The sequence below is a fragment of the Lepisosteus platostomus genome, chromosome 3 (genome assembly GCF_059453375.1).
Source record: "Lepisosteus platostomus isolate fLepPlt1 chromosome 3, fLepPlt1.hap1, whole genome shotgun sequence".
Lineage (NCBI taxonomy): Eukaryota > Metazoa > Chordata > Actinopteri > Semionotiformes > Lepisosteidae > Lepisosteus > Lepisosteus platostomus.
Window position 1 is genome coordinate 53,694,194 of NC_142613.1, and position 25,449 is coordinate 53,719,642.

Consider the following 25,449-nt stretch of genomic DNA (forward strand, 5'->3'; position numbering starts at 1 on the left):
CTCATCCTAATTTTCTTCAGTGCTTAGCCAATTGTGCATGGTGGCTTAGAGGAATCCCAGTCACAGTCGGCTACTAACATGACCCATTCTCCAACACGCCACCGCGGGAAATATCCGTTGTGACTTTTGTCATTGGTCTCCGGGCAGTTTTCAATGATTTGTTCTGAAAGATGCAGGAAAGAATTGTCTAGGACATAATCTAGAGAGGACTAAGACATCAAGGACAATAGTTTTTCTTTATTTTGTCGTAATCCTACAAAATAAAACAAGCAAAAAAAAAAAAGGATTCCGAACAGCTCATTCTTATACTGAAACTGACCAACAAATACAGACAACAGTTTATAATTATTTATATATTTATACTTTTCATTTATATATATAACATTTTTAGCATAATGCCGTGTATACATAAAAATATAGCAAACTAAATAAGGCAAATAAATAGAGGTACAATTTACAGGCTGATTGGACATTCCTAAACAGTTTTTATTCCACTTCTCATCAGCTACAAAATGTCCAACTGTACACGTTTTGTAAGAGGAGAGGTTTAAAACTAAATTCATCCTCAACAACACCTATTTCTTTGACTCAATGGGCTAGACTGGCCGAATGGCCTCCTCTTGCCTGTACGTAACCTTTCTTATGTTCTTATGTCCTTATGTGGATTCTAATGCCATTTTCAAAGGGATGCAACAAAGGATAACACAGAGTGGGAGCTACTTCAGTGACCTGCACATTCATTGATTAATGAACTTATTATTAAAAGTGAAAAATACACAACCATTTGGCTATAGCACTGTCTATTTTTCTTCTTTGTTTTCAGCTTGGAATTAACCTTCACTTGCACACTGGATATAGATCACTTCAGTGGTAATTATTGTAATTACTGTGGAGTTTTCATGGTGGACTTATGACGCATCAAAAGCTGTGGTTTATATTGTTATATGGAGTTCTTTCTTTCCAGGCATTAGATTAATTCAAATGTATTACCACTGACTGTTCGTGGAATGCTTAAAGTAGTTAAAATGTAATCTGTGATCTGGTGACTCCTGCAGATTCTGTCTTAAGACCAGATTCCGCAATCCTGCAGTCTGAAAACGTGCCAATTCTTTGTTTTTAAATGATTTTAGACTACTGATACAATTCCGATTTTTTTTCTTTTGAAAACTATGGGCAATGGAAATCACAAAAAGTTCTACCAGTCGAATTGTGAAACTATCTTCTACATCATCACTACCTCCCTTATGTCTTTCATACAGTTTTTGTGTAGCCTGAACTGGGTACCATTTGTCACATACTCCAGTCTTTCTACTTCAAGTTACTACTCTCAAAACCAAATAATGATAGGCCTTTACTGATCAATATAAACTGAGGTGTCATATGACTTTGTGGCAAATTAAATAGCCCAAATGAAAAGCATATATTTCAAAACCATGTCATTAGTCTGCCTGGGTACCTCCTCACGTTAGTTAATGCTACAGACATTTCAAAGAGACATACAAAAACTGTTCTTCTGAACAGTTTCAATGTAAATTGATTAAAAAAAGATAAAAAAACCCTATAAATAGGTTTAATTTTTTCTTGTTTTATTATAACAGTAGCTCTTAGACAAGTAAAGTTGCAAAACAGTCTATTATTCCATTATAAAACCATTATTCGTTGTAAACTGACTCACTGAGTAATTATTTGGAATGTGGGAATTCTTGTGTGGTGAGGGAGGTTTTGGGAATATGGAACAAGCTACCTAGCCATCTGGTTGGTTTCCTTCAAAAAATGGCTGAATGGGACCCTCAGATCAATTCACTGTTACCTACTAAGAGGGTAGGAGGGCTCCTCACGCTTATAACCTTTCTTGTGCTGATAAAAAGAATGTTAATTTTGAAATAAAAGTCGTAATAGTGACAGTGGCACTTTATAAGCCACTTGCCTTATTTTAGCCAAAATGTTCTTAAAGTTTGACCAGAAGCTGTTACTTTTCTTCAGATTTCTTCTTTATCTTGTCAAGACTGTAAAGTAAAAGTAGAATCCTCCTACACCTTAATTACTGTACCATTAGAGTTGGACTTTTTAGTTTGTTAAGTTTCTGAGAAGCCATGTTCGTACAGTCAAAGAGCCTCCAAATTTTCTCTTGGTTTTGCAACTGTTTACAAGCTTTGTAAAACATAATCCCGCTTCAATGTATAAAACGATGCTTTTACTTTTAAAGATAAGTTTGGATGAGAATGGCAAGCTTCGGAACTTTGTCTCCAGTAACTCTTCAGTCTAATGTCTCCAGTCATTCAAATTCATGACAACCGTCCTATTTCACTACTGAATACAGACTAGAAGACTATTCTCTAAATAGGTGCAAGCTCAGAGAATTCTTCTTCGCTTGTCACACTCTATTCAGACAAGCTGTGAGAAAGACAAAGAAAGCTGTTTCTGGCCACACTCAGAAAGCTGTGTTTAAGGCAAATAAAAATATTAAATAACTTATAATACTTTTAGAACTCTTTAGCTTTGTTTGACCTGTTTCAGTGGGGAGGTGCAGGCTGAACAGTACCTGTCAGCTTATTTCAGTTGTAAGGTGGGAAGAACACCTGTCAAGATAAACCACAATTTTGTCATAACAGATAATGTGCCAAGGATAGAGTTTAAAAGTCTCCGATAAGTTGCAACCCATTAAAATGGCATTTTGACAGAATGGTTCCTTGTAGGAAGATGACTCAACACCAAAGACAACAGCAAGGTACCAGTCAGAAAAATAGGCACTTTACGGTAAACAAAATGCATAATTTTTATCATAATGAATTTAGAGGAACAATGGGAGTTCTCACCAGAAGCTTCTTGCAGTGGTGTAGACTGGAGCCATTACATTATTCTGTTTCACTGCTCTTTGAAGCATTGGTCTAGGTTTCTCTTTATGCACCAAGGGAGCTGGCTAAGGTACTAGTCCTTGATTCACTTAAAAACTCTGTGGCCACCATTACTCTGCTATATCTAACCTCAGGTTATATGGACTGTTTGCATGTCTTCACAGTAGGAGCCAGTGAGCTGCTTTTTAAATGCTGCAAGTGGATTTTTTTTTTACAAAATGAGACTTTCCGTATTTCCAGAGGTGCAGTATGTGGCAAAGCATTTAACAAAGGATGATAATTTTTTCTTTAGATTTGTAAAAATTTGTAAAAATGAAATTGGGGAATCTGTGGCATATCCTTATTCATGAAAACAGAACGTACCAACTCCATGCAGTATTAGCATTACTAGATGTATAATGTATATCTATTCTTATTGCAGAAAGAAACAGGCCTCTCTATTTAAATCAGTTCATCAGTGTTCCCTGGGGACTGCTGGTCTGAGAGGCCTTCGGATTGCACGCTCATTTCCTGGTCTCTCTTTGTTCCACAATCAAGTATGTTAACCATACTCACAACAATGTCTTTGCCAACTTGTTTGCCTTGTCAAGGCACAGGCAGAATTCAGTCAACAGCTCAGAGCTGTTGCTGCCTGTCCCCGAATTGAGACGGAGTTTCAAAAGGAATTCCCAAGACCTCTCAGAAGGTCTTAGTGGAAATACTGCCTTAACAGGAGTCTCTAGCCTTTTTTGTCAGGCTGCGTCTTAGTCTACGTCCCTCCCCATTTATAGTAGGTGCAAGGAGTTGCATTAGCTTATAAGAGAAACTGAGCAGCTCCATAGAAAACAAGCGGCTATGCACAGAACCCACATCAAAATGAACCAAGGACCAGACCAGGTGGGAGCCTCACAGTTACTCGGTTCATCAGTTGCAACCACAGTGAAAGCCTTTGTTGTCAGAGTGTGTAGAGCAATGTTTCCCCATTCCAGTCCTGGAGTCTCACTATGTCCCCAGGCTTTCAGTTCAATCAGACCCTAATCAGCCAATTTATGTTCTACAGCTGTGGGAAAAATTTGCTGAACTCCAGCATTCTGTGTTTTTAAAAGCACATAACATTTGAGAACTGGGAAAAGGCACAGTCTTCTTCTGGCCCTCTAAGATTAGAACTGGGAAACTCTGGTCTAGACATTTCATTACTTGTTAACAAAATAGTGCAAATTAACCACTAAAGGATACCATGATTATATCTATTCTTGTGGTTTGTGCTGTTCTAATATTACATTGTATTTATATTGTGCTGTTCTATACAAATAATTAAAAAAAATGTAACATTGGACTTAGGATCAGAAAAATATTGCATCTTTTGTCAACGGATCAGGTTTTGAAGAGTTTTATCTATGGTGTAAGATGACTACTGTTAACACACCCTGGCTGGAAAACGAAAGTAAAGCCTTCCCCCAATAACACTTGCTTCTACAAGGCCCTTGTAGGAGCACAGCCTTGATGTCGGTGAAAGAATTGCCATTTTGTAATGCCAGTTAATTCCACGTTTATCACAGTGTAAAGACAGAGGATCTTCACCTTGGACAGAAGCTACACAGGGCAGGGCCACACACTGTGACAGTTCACTGTCCCCCCCCACCACACAGTCCCACAGACACAATCCCAAACCCGAGCCCGATGTCAATGTACCGTATGTCTGTCTTCTAGAGCTGGGAGGAAGAGTCCGATCGCGGCGGTTGTGCTTCTTTCACTTTGTCGTGGTTCTGCATTGCATTTAAAATGTGTACTGCGGAGAGTTGGAATTCCCCAGTGCCATAAACTCACTAGAAATCAAGGAATTTGATTCCATGCCGGGATTCCCCCAACCCGTGTGTCTCCAGTCTTCTGCTGAAATCTCATCTGCCATCCTCTTATACTTTTACTTAATCTTCATCCAAATTACTGGGGGACTGCCAAATACAGCACTGCATTGTGGTACGTTTTCATTTAAATCAGACCGTCCACTTCTGACCAGCTGGACATCGCTTTGAAACATCTAAAGATGGGCCGTGCACCCATTTCAGCAGAGCTCAGAAGTGATCTCTGGGGCAGATTAGCCACTCACCATCAATCTCTGAAAGCAAGCCAGAAGATACAGCCCCTTGCAGAAGGGGCTTTTCAGTTATGTCTCCTTTTAGAGACATAAGAGACATTCTCCTCTCAATGTATTTAATTCAGTCTGCCAAGTGAGAAAACGAGAGGTGTGATTTATCAGCAACTCAACTGGTATCATAGTGTTTGAAGGCGAACCAGAGAACAAGGAATTTCATACCTAAAGAATGAAGGCAGGATGTATTTTCAGTTTTTTTAATACTGAAGATTGGAAGGTTGTTTTTGTTCTGTCACAGGACAAAGTATACAGTTTACTCACTGCTGAGAGATCCATTCTCTCTCTCATGTTAAAACTGAAATAATACTTTCAGAAGGAACTGAGATCTAATACTCGCAGTTCATCACTTCTTCAGAGTGACTTGTATCCTTTGAGGTTTAGCTCAGCACACAACGTATATTTTTTGATCTTGTTTGTACTGTCCTGGTTCCAAGCTGTAAGTGGGAGTGTTTCTCTGCGGTTTGGTTCTCTCTGCCTGAAAGGCTTTCTCTGCTCCAGTTTTCTCACAGATGTTTAGTGATTGTTTGGGAATTACTTTTCCAACCTTAATCTCCGGAATACAGCAATCCCCACACCCCCACCAAGAGTGCTGAAGATACTGAGTCCCAGCAAAAGCTGGAACACTGGTGGCCCACTGCAGATTGGCACCATACAGCCCAGAGTGGCATCCACCTCACCCAGCTCTCTCCTATCCCTAAGAGGATCAGACGTGATCCAAAGCAAGTCGAATGGCAATGTTCATGCAACCTTTGTCCTGGTTAGGTGGATATTTTTTAAAAAGAGGGAAAAAAGTGAAATGGGCTGTATGAGGTCTTTGCGATTCCCTGGAGTTCTCGGGCTGGCCAGCAGCTGACAGGAGGGCCTTTTGTTTCATGAACTCCATTCCTCGAGGTGTTCACAGGTATTGCATTGCTCTCCCTTCTTCGTTCCTTATTCCCTGTGCTCTCTTTTTGATCAGCCATGAAGAAAGCAAGTTCTTGTTGAAGGGCGACATACAATATTGCATTCAATACAAAACTGCAGTTAGGGATCTGCTCTGTACTCCAATCTGTGTCTTTTCAACCATTTATCACAGGGAAGCTCTGTTTGCAATCATAGCAATCACACTTGCCCTGGAAGAGGAGTCAGATCTCACAGACCTTCTTAACCACATTATTAGATGCTGTTGGCTGGACGTTGGCCCATCTCGGCAAAGAGGAATAAAACTAATCTATAATCATCTTTAGCCACAGTAGAGCCTTTAAGCGCTGATCATTAGATAAAGTGAGCAGAAAGAACACTGGTTAATATCAGCTTATACTGAGATGGGATCTCATTCTAAATGCTAATGGGATCATGCATTCTAAATAACACTGATCCAGTTAATGTTAATCAGAATGGTCCGGTTTAATAGCTTGAATTGAATGTGCTGTTTTCTCAAACTCTGATGGAAGGCTGGGGTTCATGAGAACGAACACTGGCCGTGCTGATGGTACACGTGCAGTGTAACTATAACTGAGTGGCTGTGGCAGTGCCTCAGACGTTGGTGGTAATTATTTGTGGCTCTTGGATGATTATAAAAACATCCTCCTTGCAGAAAGGATGCAGGGCAGAAAGGTTTGGCATTAGGATTACAGTGCAAACAAGGTCTTAAAGTGTGATCTTTCCCAGAGAGAGGGGTCTCTTTCATGAATACACATTGACAGCACAGAAATAGCAATGCTAAAAGGTGACTAAAACACATACATACATCTTAAAACAAGGCTAAAAAAACAACATTATAAAAATAACCAAAACAGAATTTTCCAAGGTTAGCATGTCCGTTTCTATATATAAATATATAAATGCCATCTTATTTCTATTTATCTTCTTGTGTGAAGCTTTGGCACTGGCAAACCAGTAATAAATGGCTGTGTTTTTTTTTACTGCTTCTTTTTTTTACAGTTCTCATTTCTTAAAATAAAAAAAAACAAATGACCCCCTTTTTCCATCATAACACTGAGACCTTTCATTCCCAACTGTGTTGGTCTCCTTAAGAAATTCCCAACCAGCTCCTCCTCAAGAGGGCTGGGTGGAAGACAAGGCACTTGAAAAGCATAGTACGAAATCAGGCTCGAGCTCCAGTTCCCTACCGGGGTAACTTCTGTGCAGCTGCTTTGTTGCACAGAAAGCCCACAGCTTTCCCACTTGGAGGTGTGTGCCGGGATTCAGGATCAGCGCTTTCAAGCACTGCTGGGTCCATAGCTGGAGATACAAATGCCATATGAAAAGGAAACTCTGTTGGCTGCTGCTTCTTCCGAAAGTGCACTCTGGTCATGCCTTGGCACAGCTGTCAGAAAAGACAGTTAACCTTAGCTGGCGGTCATGGACTCTAGAGAAGAATGCCACCTTCGAGAAGTCCTTGGTCATGCTGTTCAGTCAGGCATGTGAGGCAAGGGCAAATGAGACACAAACTGAAATGGGGAGAAGACATGTTGTGGACAGTTTCCGGGCTGGCGTCCCAACGCGCTGAAGGGGGAGGAGGCCACTGGGTACTGTCTGCTCTTGTTGATGTAGGCCGCGCTGAAGAAAACACTCTCGAGGAGGAAACGGGGGCGGGCAGGGGGCGAGGGGCGGGGGTCACTGTTCTCAATGTCCGCTGTACGAGCTGGAAAGAACAGGTGGTCCCTCCCTTCAGGCCGAATTGTGACAGGAAGGAAGGAAGGAAGAGTCTGAGGACAGCCGGGGCTTCGGGAAGCGAGAGTCCCCGAGCAGGTGATGCTCTTGAGATGGGCATGAGCTCTGTTTCTGGCACTTCCTGTGGGACAGTCACGGCCCTCTGGCTGTCCGAGCTGCAGAGGTGAGAGGGGTGTACGCAGGGATTGGAGATGGGTGTCAGGCTGCCCTGGTGCCTGGAGGATATGGGTCTATTGTGGGGGTGGGAGGGGCCGCCCCTGCCCCTGCCCCTGCCCCTGCCCCTGTGCAGTCTGACGGCCCCCAGTGTCAATAGTTGACCCTGGTAACGGGCCTCTCGCGGCCGCAGCTCTCCAGCAGCTGGCTGCCCGAGCGCTTGCGGTTGCGCTTCAGCTTGGACAGATCCTTGTCGAACACCTCCCCCGAGCGCAGGGCCGACACCAGGTCGTCGAACTCCCCCACCTCCTCCGACACGCTGCCTGCCTGGCTCTTCTTCGCCCGCCGCTCCCTCTCCCGCTGCTCCTTCAGCTGTGTGGACAAGACGGACGTGCGGTCAGGAAACAGTGAGGCCTCTCTTTCCCCTAATCCTAGCCCTAGATCAACCCTAAATCCTTGTCCCAGACCTGCCTCTAACCCCAACCTTTCCCCTAATCCTAACTGTAGATCCAACATTAACTTTAATCCTTGGTACAGATCTAACTCCATCTGCAACTTCTTCCTGAATCCTAAACCTAGATCCAATCCTAAACTTAATCATTACTCCAGTACTATCCCTAAAACCTGCCTACATTCCAGACCAAAGTAACCTAATGCAAGCACTTATTCTAACTCCAGCTCTAATGCTAAAACATTTTTCAATCGAATCAAAAGCTGACAGCTATGAGGGCAGTAATCCAAGGTCTGTTCTGGTATGCTTTTTAGAACTGTATTAAATCCATGAATGAATGTGCAAACTAAACAAAATCACATCCGTAGTAACATTTAGCAACTATAGGGTATAGTAACTATAGCAAAGTTTTTTTGTTTTCTCATAATTTTTATTCCTGTTTTTTGGAGAAAAAAGCAGTATTGTTATGTCACTCAAATGCAGCTGAAATATACAGTAGATCCACCAGGCAAGATTCTAATATATTATTGCAGTGATTTAACTTGCTGCTTTTTATTTGGTGAAGAGCTTAGCAGAATGCCTCAATGGGGATACTTAATATTTGGATCCCTACATTTGATTCTACAAGGAGGAAAACAAAATGCAATCTGTGTATAGTGTTTTGTTGATCGGAATGTAAATAAATCAATGCAATATTAAGGTCACAAGAAGTTCTTGGGATCTTTAGAAAACAAGAAATAAGTGTCTTGGGATAACAGATCCAACAAAACAAGCTTTGGCTGTTGCACAGACTTGTGGGGGACTCTTTTCGAGACCAAATGATGCATCTGAAGAACAGTCTTCAAGTGTTGATGCCAATCATTCTTTATCCTTCACGATCTGTGTGCTAAATGCACAATTTCATTTTGCTGTTTTCTATTTAAGGAAAAGGCATTATTTACTTAAGTTATATCAGGGCAGCTGTTGCTGCTTGGCTTGCACACATCGTGCACATTTGTCCTGATCTCTCCAATGACACTATCAAGCAATTAACCCTTTACATGGCTCCCAAGACACCACAATCATGCAGACTCCCTCCACAGTGGCAGCTACACTATATCACTAGCATACTGGGAAAATAAGCTCTTAGTGATTTAATTCTACTCTCTACCTCGCCTTCTCTCCTGAAGCACTCCAGCACCGTCTCTTCTCATTCAGATTCAAAATCAGCTTTGAAAGTGCTTGATTGTCATGACAAGGTGACAGCTGTGTGGCTGAACTAGTGCAATGGGCAAGGCATACACCAACGGTTTGCACAGCACCCTTGCTCACAGGTGCATGCTCTCTCACCATGGCCTCCATGCGCGCTCTCCTCTCCTCTTCCTCTTTCCTGCGCTGCATGTTCTCCAGGTCCTGCCTGGCCTCGCTGAATGACTGCAGGAAGGTGTCGAACATCCCAAAGAACTCGTCGGGCTGCAGGCGGCCCTCATCTTCACCAAAGTGCTTCAGTGCCTTGGAGAACTGAGAGAGACAGAGGGAAAGAATGACTCCAAACCAACACGGTTTCATTGCCGAATGAAAGCACAATAATGCGATACTTGAATTCGAACCCGGGTCATGATGATATAGCTGACTGTGACCAGGCTTCCCCAGGCAGTGCCGGCAGGGATCAGTCAGCCAAGCTCTGTGAAACAGCTAGGCCTGTGATGTCCAGGTGTGTGCAGACATGCAGTGACATCAGTGAGGGATGCACGGCTCCTCCAATAGGCACTAACTCTCCTGTTGGGCATCGTGGAGCTCACGGGGTGTCAGTATCTGTCATTTCTCATTCCCTTTGGGCAGCACAGGTGTTCTTGATGTGACCCGAGATAGGTTTCAGACGAAAAAGATGCGCAGAAAGAAAGAGCAACACAAACTGTGCATCAGCCAAGAGAAGAGCTCCCAGATACATCCCAGGAGTTACGCTGACAAGCTGAAGGACCAAAACCCTTTTAGTCTTCAACAGAAAAGACGAGGATCGGACCTGGTACAAGTATTAACAATTGTCAAAGACGCTGACAGAGTTAACCCTACAGATCTCAAAACAAGCCTTGAAACACAAACCAGGGGAGAAAGGGGGAAACTAGGCGGCAGTGCAATTAAAACTGAGAACAGGGGGCACTTCTTTACACAAAGGGTGGTGGGAGAGTGCAAGTTACCAAGCCACGATGTTGAAGTCAATGCCCCAGATTCTTTTAAGGAACAGTTTGATGAGATTAGGAGGTCTGGCCTGCCTTTAATTACAGGACGAGCCACCAGAGCCATGCCAGCCCACCAAAAAAGCAAAAAAGGAGTGCTAGCCTGCTTGCATATATATAAATAAAAACCCTGCCAATCTGCAAATGCTCAGCAAGCAAAGCTTTCCAAAAACTCCCTGTGCAGTGTATTGAAGCAATTAATTCAAATGACTCTGTTTTTCCCAAACTATGGATACATGCTTGACTGAATATATGGTTTATGCAGCACTGCTTGTTCTTTATAATGGAACCTCAAAGTTCAATCACATGATTGTTTAGCTTACATACTGTATATGTCACTAGCAGAGCTCAGTTAGCTGTGCTCACAATAACTTTTTTTTTCCAGAGAAGGACCAGGAGCTCAGACCTGAATTGTTAAAATAATCACCATACACAAACACAGTGGTATTTAGACTGGTAGGAAGAACAACCTGATACATTACTGGGCTTAAGGGACTGTCCTGCTCTGATAGGCTGAAGGAACTGAACATTTTTAGCCTTGAACAGAAAAGACTGCGAGGGGAATTTATCCAAGTATTTAAATTCCTGACCAGTGAACTCCTTCAGAATGAACAGTGAACAGGTTCTTTACACAAAGGGTTAGGGGAATGGAACAAGCAACTCAGCCATGTTGTTGAAGCCTGTGTCCTGCCTTCTTTTAAGAAACAGGTGGCATGAAATCCATGAATCAAATAGCTGATAACTCTCAAAATGGGCTAGTTGGGCGAATTTCTCCTTTGCAACAGTTCGTACCGATCCAGTTTTGTCCTACAGATACTATACAGTTTTAGCCCTGGGCATGATAATCTACATCTGCTTTGCTGACACAGTCAGAGAGCTGCTGTGAGTCTGCTGCTTTGCCTAAAGCAGCAATTCTGCACCACAACACTGTGTTCTCTACCCAATAAAGTGGTTCATATAGAAATTTAAAATATTTAATTTGCAACTTGCAAACTTGACAGTTCTGTAAGTAGCTAGCTCCCTTTCCTCCCAGCCCTTAACAGGAGCAGAGTTCTGCCTGGCCTGCTCACAGGTCTGATGAGCTGTGTGACACGCCAATTCCTGTCCATTAGTGCAAAGCTGCTCTTTTCCATCTGGAATCACATTCCTCCAATGCTGGCCCTGCTGCCAAATCCCTTCGTTGGATGATTAGTCGGGAACAACTGAGCAATTAATTATAGTGCGCTTGAATATTGCAGTGTCCTGTGGGATCCAAATTAGCTGGAATAATTACTTAATGCAGACATACAGTACATTACCAATGGCGAACCTGCTAGAATGGAGGAAACAAATTAATTTGGTTTTTAATCAGTGAGTGAGAGGCTCGCTTGACCAAAATAAATGACCGAAAGGGAAGTTCGCACGGTCACCTGAAAACAAGCGGACTTTCACCAGAGAAGCTCACTTAAAGTGTGGGTGGAGGGGTTTTTCCTCCTTTTGAATGACTACATCTTTCCTCCGTGCTATAAACTAATGATTCTTAGCTGCTTGTTTAACTGCTTCACCTCAGACCCTTCTTTTTCCCACTACATCAGCATTTCCATCATTTCCTCTGATACTCATCAGGCAGCTCATCCCCACACATTCGGACCGGGGCCAGAACTCTTCATGCATTATTCATGAAGACAAATGAAAAGAGACCGACTAACACGACTTTAGGTGGTTTATGCACAGGCAGAAGGTTAAACTCTTGCTGAACGCGCATTACTTATACAGATTAGTCCAGGGGCTGGTAGTACACGCAATGTTGGAATTTGCTTTCTCTGTATCCGATTTCCAAAGTGGCACACTCCAGAACATGCTGACAGAAACAACAACTGTTAACTGTTGGCTCTTCTCTGAATGGGACACAGGGGTTGTGGAAAAAAGGCACTGAACCCCACCAGTACATATGTTTCCATGTGCAGAAGCACGTGCTGTTTGTACATGCAAGCACAGGGCTTGCCAAGTCTACGTAGACCTGAGTGCGCGTATCTATGCTTGTGATATTGTTTAAAGAATGTTAAACAAACCTGTTACAGCTAAGTGCAGTTTATGCGGACCATCTAGGCTATTTGGTAATGTTTTGTTTACCAGAGGAGCTGCTAGAATATTCACACAAGGGTATTTTTCCCTCCAAGATGTTAGAGAAAGAAGATATATGTGGGATAATCAGCTCAGTGTGATTCATATGAACAAACCACACGCAGCAGAGGGGGATACAGATATCATTTGCGGTGTGACGCACAGGGATTGGTGGGTGTGTGGAGGCAGGGGAGGGGGGGTCCCAGGCTGTAGATTTCGTTTCAGTCTGCTTTAGCAGCCCGTCAAATGTCTGTCGCCCTTCTTTTGTTCACATCCCTCCTTGCCAATCTTTCTAGAACCCAAACCTTCACCTCTAACCTCTCCCACCACTCCCATTTCAAGTACAGGCAGGAGAGGCAGGAAAATATTTCTCCTCTGCAGCCTTCAGCAAAGCCCCATCGGGCTTTCTGTGCTACCCGTCCGCCTCCATTTGTGTCTAGATGATCAATTCTGTACAGGGAAGGGCACTTAAGTGAGAACAGGAGGCACTTCTTGACACAATCAATTGTGAAAATATGGACATTAAAACGCACCAAGCACAAAAAGCAGATAAAGTATCCCGTGATTCAGTAAAAAAAAAGAAGACACACTGTTCCTACAGGATGAAAGTTTGGAACCACTGCACCAGGATTACTCTGCCTTCCATCCAATATCAGAAAAAAACCTCACAGCAACCTGGTATCTATCCAAGGAGCACAAGGTGGAAATTGTGACTACACCCTGGACAGGACACCAGCCCATCACAGGACACACACACACCCCCTGGACAAGACACCAGCCCATCACAGGACACACACACACCCTGGACAGGACATTATTACATCACAGAACACACACACACCCTCTACAGGACACCAGCCCATCACAGGACACACACACACACCCTGGACAGGACACCAGCCCATCATAGGACACACACACACCCTGGACAGGACGCCATTCCATCACAGGACACACACACACACACACACACACACACACCCTGGCTGAGATGCCAGTCCATCTCAGGCCACATACACACACTCTGGCTGAGATGCCAGTACATCGTAGGGCACAAACACACCCCTTGGACGGAACACCAGTATGTTGCAAGGTACACACACAAGCACAGAGGGAATGACACTGAAGTCATGTGTTCAAGCTCTTGAGCTGCTACAGACAGCCCCCCCGATGCTGCACCCCGGAACACTGCCTCTCATTGACACCTGGCCCAGCACTCCCGCCCTCACACTTTTCACGAAAGCCCAAGGAGCGAGGGATAGGAAAAGATGAGAAAGCTCGGTCACCACCCCCACATGTCAACATTACCGCTAGCGTCCCCTGGAGGGCTTAAAATGGCTTCCTTTTTGTATTTCCAAAAGACTTGGGCATGCCAGGGATCCTGGGCTGCCCTTCAAAATAAATACGCCTGACAAGAAAAGAAGGGAAGAAAAAGAAAGGAGGGAGATGAGGTAGAACAAACAGACGGATTTCCCTGGGATGTTTAAGTCTTTACTCCGCGCGGCGGTGCACAAAGGCGTCTCTTTTTTCATCTCTCCCTCTCTCCCCTGCTGCTCTCCTTGCCAGGTCTCTGTTGCTTGGCTGTGTTTGGATTTCACAAAGCGTGCTGAAAACATCCAATCTCCAACCCACACAGACCTCCACAGAAGACAAGATCAGTGGCATTTCACTGCGTTTGTGGTTCTGTGCGTCAGACTGGACAGGTACCACAATCCTATTGTACGTCAGCCTCATACTGTTTCTCCTGAGCTTGTCTTAGAGACCTCAGTAGTTGGAAATTACTTGGAATCTAGAGCTTACTGTATATGATCTCTCACATTAAGGTCACAGTGTGACACAGCAGTTAAGACTGTGGTCTCCACACCTGAGGGTCACAGGTTCAATTCCAAGGTGGAAACAGTCCTTTTGTAGCATGCACCAAGACAGTTTTCCCAGAATGCTCCATCAGATATTGTTGTGTAAATATATATACAGTGTAAAGTTAATGACAGGAAGCTTCTGTAACTCAGTTTGGCTATCTATCTGCTGGATAAATACATACTAATAAAAATGAGAAGTGTCTTGCATTGTATATGCAACATACAAAATACAGGCTCTCTAACTTTCCACTCTTTCCTCCCTCGCTGTTGCTGATCACAGCCCTCAGTGAATGAAAGACCCAGTCAAGGAATTTCAGGGATCAATTAGCCCCATTTATGTAATTGTTTACCAAAAACAAACAATTTTGTGCAAGGCAAGGTATGATCTTCGTATACTGAAAATGGCAAGAGTACTGCTCTGTGAAGCAACATCTGAAAGGACCAATGGTGGTGTTGAGTGCTTGGATGGGAGGACAATTTCACAGAAAGACCAAAAGGGATATTGTAGAATTGGGAAAGGCAGAATTCAATTTTCTAATTGAGGATTCACAAAGTTCCAATGACTTGAATGCGTGGGAGGAAGAGCGTGGGAGGACGATTTGTTTGATTATTAAAAAGTTAACAGCACAACGACTAACAATCTAACTTCAGGCCTGTTCAGTGGATGTTTGATAGAAATGAAATGGGATCTAAGCTGAAATTCAGTTTCTAGATTCGTGCTCCTGGTGGTGTGATGTGCCCTGACTCTTTTGAAGCAGTACCTTGTCCTTGGCTTCACTCAGTTGCTCCTCGAGCTCGGAGAAGCTGAAGCTGGCCACTGTGATGAAGTCGCTGACCACCAGCACAAACTTGTCCCCAAGTTCCTGGATTCTGCTTTGCTGATAATGCAGTTCCTGAGGACAACACCAGGGGGCACCAAGTTAAAGAAAGCTCAACATTTCTTAACCTGTAAAAGACTAACATAACATAAAAGAGGGAATCTGAATTATATATTTAAACATCAATCATGGACTGACAGTAATCACATACAACCAGGATCCCTGTACAATATCTAGCATTTTGGTGGGGAAAACTACCTAATCCATGTGACATTTGTAGGATAATTCAAGATACTTGGTTTTCAACTAATAAGAAGCCCCAAATGGATTTACTTTTAAAAGCCCATATCCCTGTGCACAGGAATTTATCCCTGACAAAGCTGTAAAAACTGTCTGTTGATGATGATGATGATGATGATGATAATAATAATAAGAAGAATAAGCACTACACAGATCATACATACTGGAGTAAGAACCTAAAAGAAACCATCGGATTACAGATATTTGTGCACTTGAGTGCACACATCTTTTTAAATTAATCAAATTACAGGAGATGAAGCCTTAGTTTCTTACTCATTCCTTTCAGTTTTTTTTCAATGTGTAAGACATTTAACTGCACTCCTGAGGTGGTTGGTGAGTTGTAATCAAAATGAAACACCTACAGGCAGGTTTGCAATTTGAGAACTTAATTTATCCCATCAAACCTTAGAAAATTGCTGACCATGAGTCAAATGAAAAGATAGCCTAAACAGGTGATAGTTTATGCCTTTGTGTTTGCGTGCAGGATTCTCATCAACGTCGACTTGACAAGCCTCAGACTTGACAAGCATCTGTCACACATGTTTAAAAAAGCACCTGGCAGGGTCAAACAGAAGGAAGCATTTCACAATAATGTCTTTGACACCTCATTCACATTCCGCAGTGACACGTCCACAGCCTCTCTTTCAGTGGGCCTTTGGATAATGCCTAACAACATTGTAGAATTAGCACAAGTCAGCTGTCTGTTCCACACATCTTGTACAAAAATTGTATACTCCTGGAAAAAAATAACTTAGATGAGACTAATATGTCCCCTACTGTAAAACTCCCCTTGTTTAGCAATATCACTGCTGGTTGGTTCCAAATTCTGGGTATTCTTCAGGTCATCATTGCAAATGATAATATGTTCCCAATTGATATTTCTTGCTAAATAAAGGGTTGAGAAATCAGGATCTTCCTATTAAAGATTCCTTACAATCAGCTAAACATCCTGGGATAGATGAGAGTAGATGCAGGTTTTGTAAGAGCAGAGGTGGTAATCCCAGTGGCCTGACTATAATCCCCTCTGGGTTTGCACAGCAAGCACAGCAATCTGGCCTCCCTAATGTTTGTTTTGCATTAATTCAGCAATTTCTTATTTCTCTGCCCAATCTGTTGTGCAGTGGGGCTGCTGGTGCAGGGTGGCTGCCTTGTGTCATCCAATGGAGGACGAAGTGAATCTCCTCCTATAAGTGAAATGCTCGATGATGATGATGATGATGATGATTTGTTATCCATCAATCCTTTTTGTATCTGCTTCATCCAATCAGGGTTACAGGGGACGGGGGAGGTGGAACCAGCCAGCCAACAGGTACAAGGAATGGTACACCCTGGACAGGACACCAGTCCGTCGCAGGACAGGCACAGACAGACATACTGACTCTCACACCGGGGCCAGTTAACCTACCAGACTGTGGGAGGAACCCCACGCAAACACAGGGAGAACATACAGACTCCATACAAATAGCACCCCAGGAATTGAACCCAGGGCAATAGGGCTGTGAGGCAGCAATGCTAACCAGCATGCCATCTGTTATTATCTACTACTGACTGGTAATTTCCGTTTGCCTAAACACTGAAACTGCTGGTTTACTGCTAACAGAGTAGTTAGTGTTCCTTTACTGCCGAATCCCACTGAGTAGGACAGAAAATAAAGGCCCTGAGATGTGAAGATGGAGAAACAACCCACAGTGCTTCCTTTCAGCTAAAGGACTGCTGCAGGAAAGTGGTTTTAAAGTACGGGCATCACCAGCCAAAGTCTGATGCCTCCTGATTGCTACACAGTAAAGCGAATTATTTGCTCAAGTAAAGCAATTAATACTTTGCAGGTGATATGCAGTCTACATAAATATTCAAAACCCGTAGTACTGAGTCCCTCTGAGACTGAGGCTTGTCATCCTTGTAGTACACAGCCATGGGATATGATAGCAATTACTCCAAAGCATGCCAGCCTGGATCTGGGCCAAACCCGTGATTCATGCAGCATTTTCTTCTTGCGCAATGCAGCTGGGGAAGAAAGTGAATGAGCCCTTCCAGGGCCTAGAGAGGAGGTGGGCCGCTGGACTGACATGGTTACTGGGACCCGCCGAGGCACGCAGCCTGGCACTGGGGCAGGGAGGGACAGAGAGAGGCGGAGGTAACGCAGAGCTTCATCATGCGCGACGTGTGAGTGGACTGTCTGGATCTCCCCTGCGGCTGGTCCTCACATGCTCAGCACAAATATGGCAGGCCAGCAGTAACTGGGCTAATGGTTTCAGTTCACCTGCCACTAGAGGTCATTGGGCTCCATTGTGTGTAAACACGTGCAGATGTGGTGCATTAGTTGATTAACAGCTTAACTGCGGAAAAGCCTGAGAGTCATATTCTCACATGGGTTTAATTTAGACTAAGTCAGGTATAAAATGGTGTTAGTTGGCTAAAGTAGCTTTTCATTTGTGTATATTACAGAGCCTTGGCAGAATCAAATCTTGTATAGTATTGCTCTTTGCATTGTGGTTTGTCCATGTGCTCAGGCTTTGTGAGCCACCTGCTGAGAGGTAGGCCTCTCACTGTGAGATTTTTCCCATCTGTTCTCAGCTCCCCAGCGGCTTGGGTGTCAAAACCTCAGTGCCAAGGAGTCTTAGTGTTTCGGGCTGGGCTGCACTGCTCTTATTGTTCCCCACAGACCTCATTAAATAGCCATTACCGAAGGCTTTCGGAACAGAGCATAGTGGTTGAGAATAACACACGACAGTGCACCTCTAATGGTAAGATTGTTCCACATATTCAAACCACAGGCCAGTTTAAGGCATAATGTGTTTGACCAACACCACCTAAAACGTAAAAGATGCACTTTTGGAATCTCCTGGTGCATGTAAGTAACCAAATTGAAAACAAAACATGGGATTTTAAACTCTCATCACATGTTTGGGGGAAAAAGTGCTAATGAGTCAACTAAGGAGATGCAAAAGGAAAGAGAAGCTACTCACAGCCTCCAGAGCTTTCAGACCACTCTTGATGCTGTACACTTCCTTCTCCAGCTCAGCCAGGCTGCGGAGGAGCGAGGAGAGAGGTGGGGTTAGACTGCACACTCACACGTATGCAGAGAAAAAGATTCAGTCAATTCAGACACTCTGAAGGCACAAATAAGGCACACAACCATCCATTTGTCTTTCATTGTGTAATATATTTTTTTTTCATTGGCTTTCATGATGTTTTGATAAAAAGGGTTTCTTCCCTGGTGATATCATTTAAAGGAAGATGAAAAGAAGTAGTGGGATTTGCTCATGTTCTGCCCCTGACAAGGAGTGTTCAGCAAACAACATCAACGCACTGTCCCGACTGGAATTCTAGAGGAACCCAGCCTGCCCGTGTCAAGGGGTACTCACTTGACTTTGGCTGCCTCTGGGATGCTATTCAGGTCCTCGGGGATGTGGAGGATATCAGGGTAGTTCTTCTCAAAGATCATAATCAGGTAGTGCAACATGGTGATATTCCTGAAGGAGACACTCACACTGTTGGAGGGCACACAGGGGAGCTGTCCTCTCCTCACACCAAAGTTACAGAACGAAGAGCACAGACAAGCGCTGTGCAAGTTTTAAAAAACACCCTTACAATCCATCCACATCAGAAAGCCAGGAGTTCGTGGCAAGTGTAGTAGCAAAACAGAGCTGATGTTCGAAACAGGGCACATGCTGAGACTACGCCCCAGAGGGGACACCAGATGGATGGTGGGAGAAAACATGGTGAAAACTTATGCACATATAAAGTAAGAGAACATGCAGACTCTACATAGACAGAACCCTGGATCCAGGTGCCGATACTAATACCAAGCCACACTACTGTCCCGCCCTGAGTTTTTTTCCAGTTCAATCCTTTCAATTTGAGCATCATCCACTTATGTAATGTAATCTAAAACGATCAGTGTTCTTCGTTTGATGGCCACCCAGCAACAAAATTCAAACAATCTGTTTTAAACGTTACCCCAAGAACAAGGATGTGAAATCTGAAAAACAGTTTTCCCGTTCCACTGCTGTAGGGTTAGTGGATCTGAAAAGCAGCCCCTCCCTGACAGCATGACAGATCAGCAGTGAGCTGAGTGTGAGCAGCCACAACTGTGTGTGAAGACATGTGCTCTGCTGCTTCTGCTGCCTCCTTTCACAGCTCCCCTTGACTGTCTTCCAGAGCAGCAGCAGTTTTTCATAGCCCCTGACACAGGCTCAGCGTGCTTCACGTTACTGCTGTGTACCCTTCTGCTTCTGCTGCCCCGCTGCGCAGTACTCAGCTCACCAAAACCTCTGGGTACACCAGGGTGCTTTCACCACAAATACGTTGTACTTTACTCTGCGTTCGTTTTTTATACCACATTTATGAGCAAAGTCTCTTCTTCTGGGATCTCGGGATTTTTCTATGAATTAATTGTTGGTTGTCATTAAAAAATTAAATAAGTCACATACCTACACTGTCCTCATTGTGCCTCAGTGCTCTGTTGTTGCTTTGTTAGGCAACAGAAACCTGTAATGTTCAGGTGTTTCTCTCCACCAATCAATTGTGCTAATTATATCATGTCTAGTAAGTTCTGTAACAGGAAACACTCCTACAATTCTTACATACAGTAAGTGGCCATTCTGCTGCCCTGCATGTTCTCCCCACCCCCCCCAAGTAGGAATTTCCTGTTTCCAATAGTTCTCCTCAAATTGTATTCCCAGCTCCCAGAGGCTGACCTGTCTATGCTCGACTTGGTGTCAGCAATCTTGTTGAGGCTGGAGATCTTGAAGCCGTAGGCATTCCCCCTCTGGCCCTTATTCATGAAGTTCCCAAAGGCCAGCACCACTTCCAGCACCTGCGTCAGTCTCTTACTGTGCATGACCTCCCGGGAGGCTGACAGGATCGCTGCAGGACAGACCGACAGAGACCAAGACACTTATCCACAGATGGACGACCACACCGCCAAGAGGACACTCAGTAACATCTTTTTACATTGTATTGTGAATACGGCATACAACACAGGTCACAGATGAGAGCAGGCCATTCAGCCGATCTAGCCTGTTTGGCGGCTTCTGTAGCCAGCAATTGATCCTAGGATCTCATGCAGCTGTTTCCTAAAGGAAGCCATGGTATCAGCTTCAACAACATGGCTGTGCATCTGGTTCTACTCCCACCACCCTTTATGTAAAGAAATGCCTCCTTTCTTGTGGTTCTGTGGTCTTTCTCAGTGTTAATTCTCTGCCACTCTGATCCCTCTTGTGCCCTGTATGTCTTTGGGAGGACACTGGAGCACCTTGTGGAAAACCACACAAACACAGGGAGAACACACAAACTTCACACAGATAGCACCCCAAGAACTGAGCCCAGGGTTCCAGTGTTGCGAAGCAGCAATGCTAATCACTGTGCCACTCAGTCACCTGGCTCCCTGTCATCTTAAAGTGAATTCATTTGCAAAGTATCAGGCCTCACTGGAAATCATCTTCTGATAATCTTCAGGGGAAACAAAAACAAAAACAAAGCACCCATTATATCATTTCACGACGTCAGATTTGTTCCCCCTTCCCCTCCTTAGTTAATAAAAAAATCGCTGGAAACTAAACAAAGCTCAAGTCTTTTTTCAAGGAAATGCCTTTGCCAGGGTGAAATGTGAACACGCCGGTGTGTCTGCAGACGCAGTGTCGCGAACGGGGCCTGAACCCTCATTCTAGTTACTGCTTTTTAGATTTGCGCTGCGTTTCTCATCATGCTTCACATTTTTGAGGCAAGTGGTCTGATTACAGTGGGAGCGAGGGAGAGCAGACAACAGCGGTGTGTCCTTGTTCTGCGCCACTCCAGAGGGGTGCTGCTTCCCAGAAGGAAGATTAGCTTGATGGTCTCCCAGAACAATAGGCAAAAAAAAGAACGTTGTTGTGGACGGTGGAGCGGACTTCTGGCAGCTTTTTCTGCAGTGAAGACCCTTATTCTGGTGCCAGCGGTAAGCCTGATAATTGTATCTCGAGTGTCAGCCATTTCTGATGCAGGAAAGGGGTCTTATAGCTGAGGCTCCCGTTCGAACCTGGGCCTGAACCAGGAAGATCCTGCCAGACTGCGTGGGCGTTTTTTGTAATGTGAAAAAACATCCACTGGGGCTGAAGGCTGAGGCTCATTTTACTTGCGGCCTTAGAAGGAATAAACCCCCAGGCTCCTGCTTGTTAACAACCTACTGCCAAAATCCGTGGAGGATGACGGGGGCCCTTAGTGACGACAGGCCCCTGGGCTTCTGTCGCCTTCGCCAACGCAGCCGAAGACAGGCCAGCTTAGGAAAGCCTGTTGCCAGCCAGCTCTCATTTCACGGTGAAAGGTGAATTGATGTCCCGTTCCATCCAGTCCCCTTCAAAGCGTGAAAGAGTCCTCAGAGTGCTCCGCTCCAGAGCTGTCCTTGTTCCTCGCTCTGGTAGGTTGGAAAACAGCAGGCCGCTTGTGTTTCTTCCATGACCGGAGAATGCCCACGCCCTACCTCCCCCTGTCCCCCCCGCGCCCTGCTAATGCCCAGCTCTTGGATCAGGTCCCGGGCCTCAGATCTGCTCAGCACTGTTTAAGAAGAAAAGAAACTTTCCCGCCTCTTAACATTTGCCAGCTTTCCAAAACAGCTTCCCTGGTAACCCCATTCTTAATTTTTGCTGGAGTTTTCAGAAAGGGTGATATCATACACACACACACAAAGGAAATCCAAGCTGCATGTGAGGCATTCCAACAGAAGCATTAATTCCAGCCTTTTTTTCTCAGGCCACTTCTTACTCTGATGTGTAGAGATTTCGTGCAGATTCGCATTAACCCGTTGCAATGCTAGTTTAATTGCTTGTCTTTTTGCCTCCCTCCTCCTCATAACTGCACTTTGTTTTATATAAAATATGAGGACACAAGAAAGGTTACAGATGAGAATAAACCATTCAGACCCATTAGCCCATTTCCTAGTTACAGTAGTAGGTACTGTAACTGAGCCAAGGATCTTATTCAGCCATTTCTCAAAAATGTGTCACAAAATCAGCTTTAAAAACATAGGTCAGTGCCTTGTTCCATACTACCACAACTCTTTGTGTAAAGAAGTACCTTCTGTCGAGTTTAGAGGATCCAGATGTTTCTTGAATGAAGCCAGGGTATCGACTTCTTCAAACAATATGATGGTTTTACCTACATCATAATTCACTGAAATGAGCCCTAAAAACTAAGATACAACTTTACAGTATATCTAGGACAGGAAAACAAAAGTATGATACAACGACTGGAGAAAAAAGTCATGAAAGAGAGAATGTGTTTTAATAATACGTTCCTAAGAAATTCAGTCTTTATAAATATTCCTGATTCTTCATCGCCGTTACAGAATGTGGAGGGTTAGAATCCTACCTTCCACTTTGGGCTTGGCTTCTGCCAGGCGCTCAGCGAACTTCTTCTTAAAGAAGAGGGCTTGTAGTCTCTGCTGGTAATGGTCAATCCTATTGGAAAAGTGAGAGGAGAGGATTGTGAGACAGTCAGTGGAGCCAACAGGTAAAGGAGCTACAGTATTTCACACCATTCTGTGTCCTGTTCTGCTTTCTTAGTGAATTTTCCCCAGCCCAGTCAGAAATCTGGAGAAATACTCATTTGAAATTCTAGAAGAGCAATCTGACAGGAGTGTGGGCAAAAGAGGAGCTCCCTCAAGCAGCACCAAGCTTGCTGCACTGCAGGAAACGACAAGGCACTGGTAGATAAATGATAAAGATGTAATCAAATCACTTAATGTATTATCTCCTAATTTCTAACAATCAATTCTGTGGGGACATCCCATGCACAAGTACTTAGAAGAAAATCTGTGGTTATTCTAGTGTTTCCTAATTTCCCAGCAATCCTCCCACGATCTTTAAAGTTCCGCCCAGATACAGTTTTTCGGAATCAAAAATACAGTTTTCTTTTTTTCTTAAAGCTGTTGAATTTCTTGTCTTTCGTCAGGTGAAAACCACAGAAAGGACACATTCTTGCTCTGATTTTCCTGGGATGTCTGGCACAACAGCTGTGCAGCTTCTCGCGTTCTCCAACCCTCACTGAGTCTCCAAGCCTTCTGATAAGCCTTCTCTCCCTGAGACTCTCCTGTCCCCCCCCACCCCCACTCCCCACTCCCCAGCGTACCTGCTCATCTCGTACAGGAAGCGGTCAGCGCGGGCCATACGCTCGATCTCGTGCTTGTGCTCCTCCAGCAGGTCGATGTCACTCTTTTCAGGGATGAACTTCAACAGCTGCCGGGCAGACACAAGGGAGTTATCGTCACAGGCCGGGGAGTCAGGCATTGTAAGTACAGACCGTAGTACAAATGTACAGATGCCAAGCTTCCCCAGGCTAGTGGGATCGTCCACCTTTTACCTGGTTCTCAGCACATTGCAAACTATAGGCTTCTGCATGATCGTCTGTGTCAGACTCCACATGACACACAAAGATGAGCAGCCACTTACATAACAAAGGAACCAATCAAAAGAAGGCCTGTCCATATGAACACTGATAGGAATCAATCAAGAGAAGACCATTCACATGAACATAAGAAAGGTTATAATCGAGAGGAGTCATTCAACGAACATAAGGATATAAAAGGGTATGTTCTTGTCTCTTCACACTGCGCTTGGCTGTGCTGGTTTGGATCGTCTTTGAGCCTATTCAGTACCTGTTCCAGCATATCCTTGGCCAGCTCCTCCTGCTCATCCATTTCCAAGATCGCTCGTTTGATCTCATCATTGGTCATCTTCAGTCTGCAGGGACAGCCCAGAGCAGGACAACATTAGCCAAACAAGTGCCAGGACTCCGACTGTCTCAGTTAACACCTTGTGGCAGTGTGGGCTGGACTGCATCATTCATCATCACAGAACCAGAAAGTGAAGGAATGTGATGCCATTCCCAGAACAGAAGGAGGACAAATGTTACAGTTTTCTTGGAGTTCCTTTACTTCAAGGCTACTCTATGTTTAAAAAGGACAAACAGCCTTAAATCTGTAATTGTATTTGATAAAAGAAATTTTTTTTTCTTCAATAACGCACTACATTAAAAATACTGTACAGTGTCCTTTTTTAGGGCAAGACGCAGTGTATCTTTCCATCCAGTGTCAGACCTGGACACAGAGCTCACATGTCCTGGTCTCCTGATTTAGTGTACAGCTGCTGGACGCCTCATTGCAGCACACAGAGTGCCTAATTCTTTCAGGGTGCCTCGTACTGTAACTACTGTATGTACAGAAACAAGGCTTTTAAACCATGTCACCTGGCCCAAATTTTCTGCCATGTGCATTGTGGGCTTGGAAATCCTTTACTGTGATTAAATTAAAGTACCCTTTTCAGTGCAGTATCCGTATTTGTTCCAGCCTCTGGTAATAGGGTTTTTGGGTATTCTGGAAAGCTGTCCTTATTGAGTCAGTGAGTCAGCTAGCCTGAGGCTGCAGCAGAGAACATACTGACATATCCATCATCGACTGGGGTGCTGATCAATTCCAATTCATGGTATTCTAATCAATACATCCTTCGGTTCATGGCACAGCTTCATTGATTGGCCACTGACCTCAACACAGGGTCAGTCACCCCATAGTCAAGTAGCACTCAGAGAGCAGTGTTTAAAAGCACATTTTCTTCACCCTTGACAGCCAAACAACATCTGTGCAACTTCTGTATTGACACCTGCTAGAGACTGTTTTATTAACCTTGGCACTTCAGTAATACACATTACTCATCTTAAAACTAAATAGATATTTGGCCCATCTAGCTCAATTAGTACTGTAGTTTAGTAGCTGACTAAATCTTAAACTTCATCCAGATGTTTCCTAATTGTGCCCAGTGTTTGGGCCTCAACTACCTGGCTGAGAAGCCTGTTCCAAACACCCACCACTCTTTGAATAAAAATTCAAAGAGTTTCCTCTTCTCTATCCAAAATTAATTCCCTTTCAGTTTCCAATT

At 44.0% G+C, this 25,449-nt stretch overlaps 1 protein-coding gene across 4 annotated transcripts in view; it reads right to left on the reverse strand.

Moving 5' to 3' along the window:
* Window positions 1–217: 217 nt before the first annotated feature.
* The window catches only part of daam2 (dishevelled associated activator of morphogenesis 2), a 146,575-nt gene continuing 121,343 nt past the window's right edge, over window positions 218–25,449 (reverse strand). For all 4 annotated transcript variants that reach the window (XM_088626070.1, XM_088626073.1, XM_088626071.1 and 1 more), the window contains 9 exons: window positions 24,174–24,258; window positions 23,648–23,754; window positions 22,889–22,977; window positions 20,242–20,410; window positions 18,907–19,014; window positions 18,508–18,568; window positions 15,185–15,316; window positions 9,575–9,745; window positions 218–8,166 (listed from right to left, as the gene is read on the reverse strand). In XM_088626070.1, the coding sequence (XP_088482196.1) occupies window positions 7,948–8,166; window positions 9,575–9,745; window positions 15,185–15,316; window positions 18,508–18,568; window positions 18,907–19,014; window positions 20,242–20,410; window positions 22,889–22,977; window positions 23,648–23,754; window positions 24,174–24,258 (1,141 nt within the window). In that variant the 3' untranslated portion in view covers window positions 218–7,947. The remainder of the gene's footprint in view (window positions 8,167–9,574; window positions 9,746–15,184; window positions 15,317–18,507; window positions 18,569–18,906; window positions 19,015–20,241; window positions 20,411–22,888; window positions 22,978–23,647; window positions 23,755–24,173; window positions 24,259–25,449) is intronic.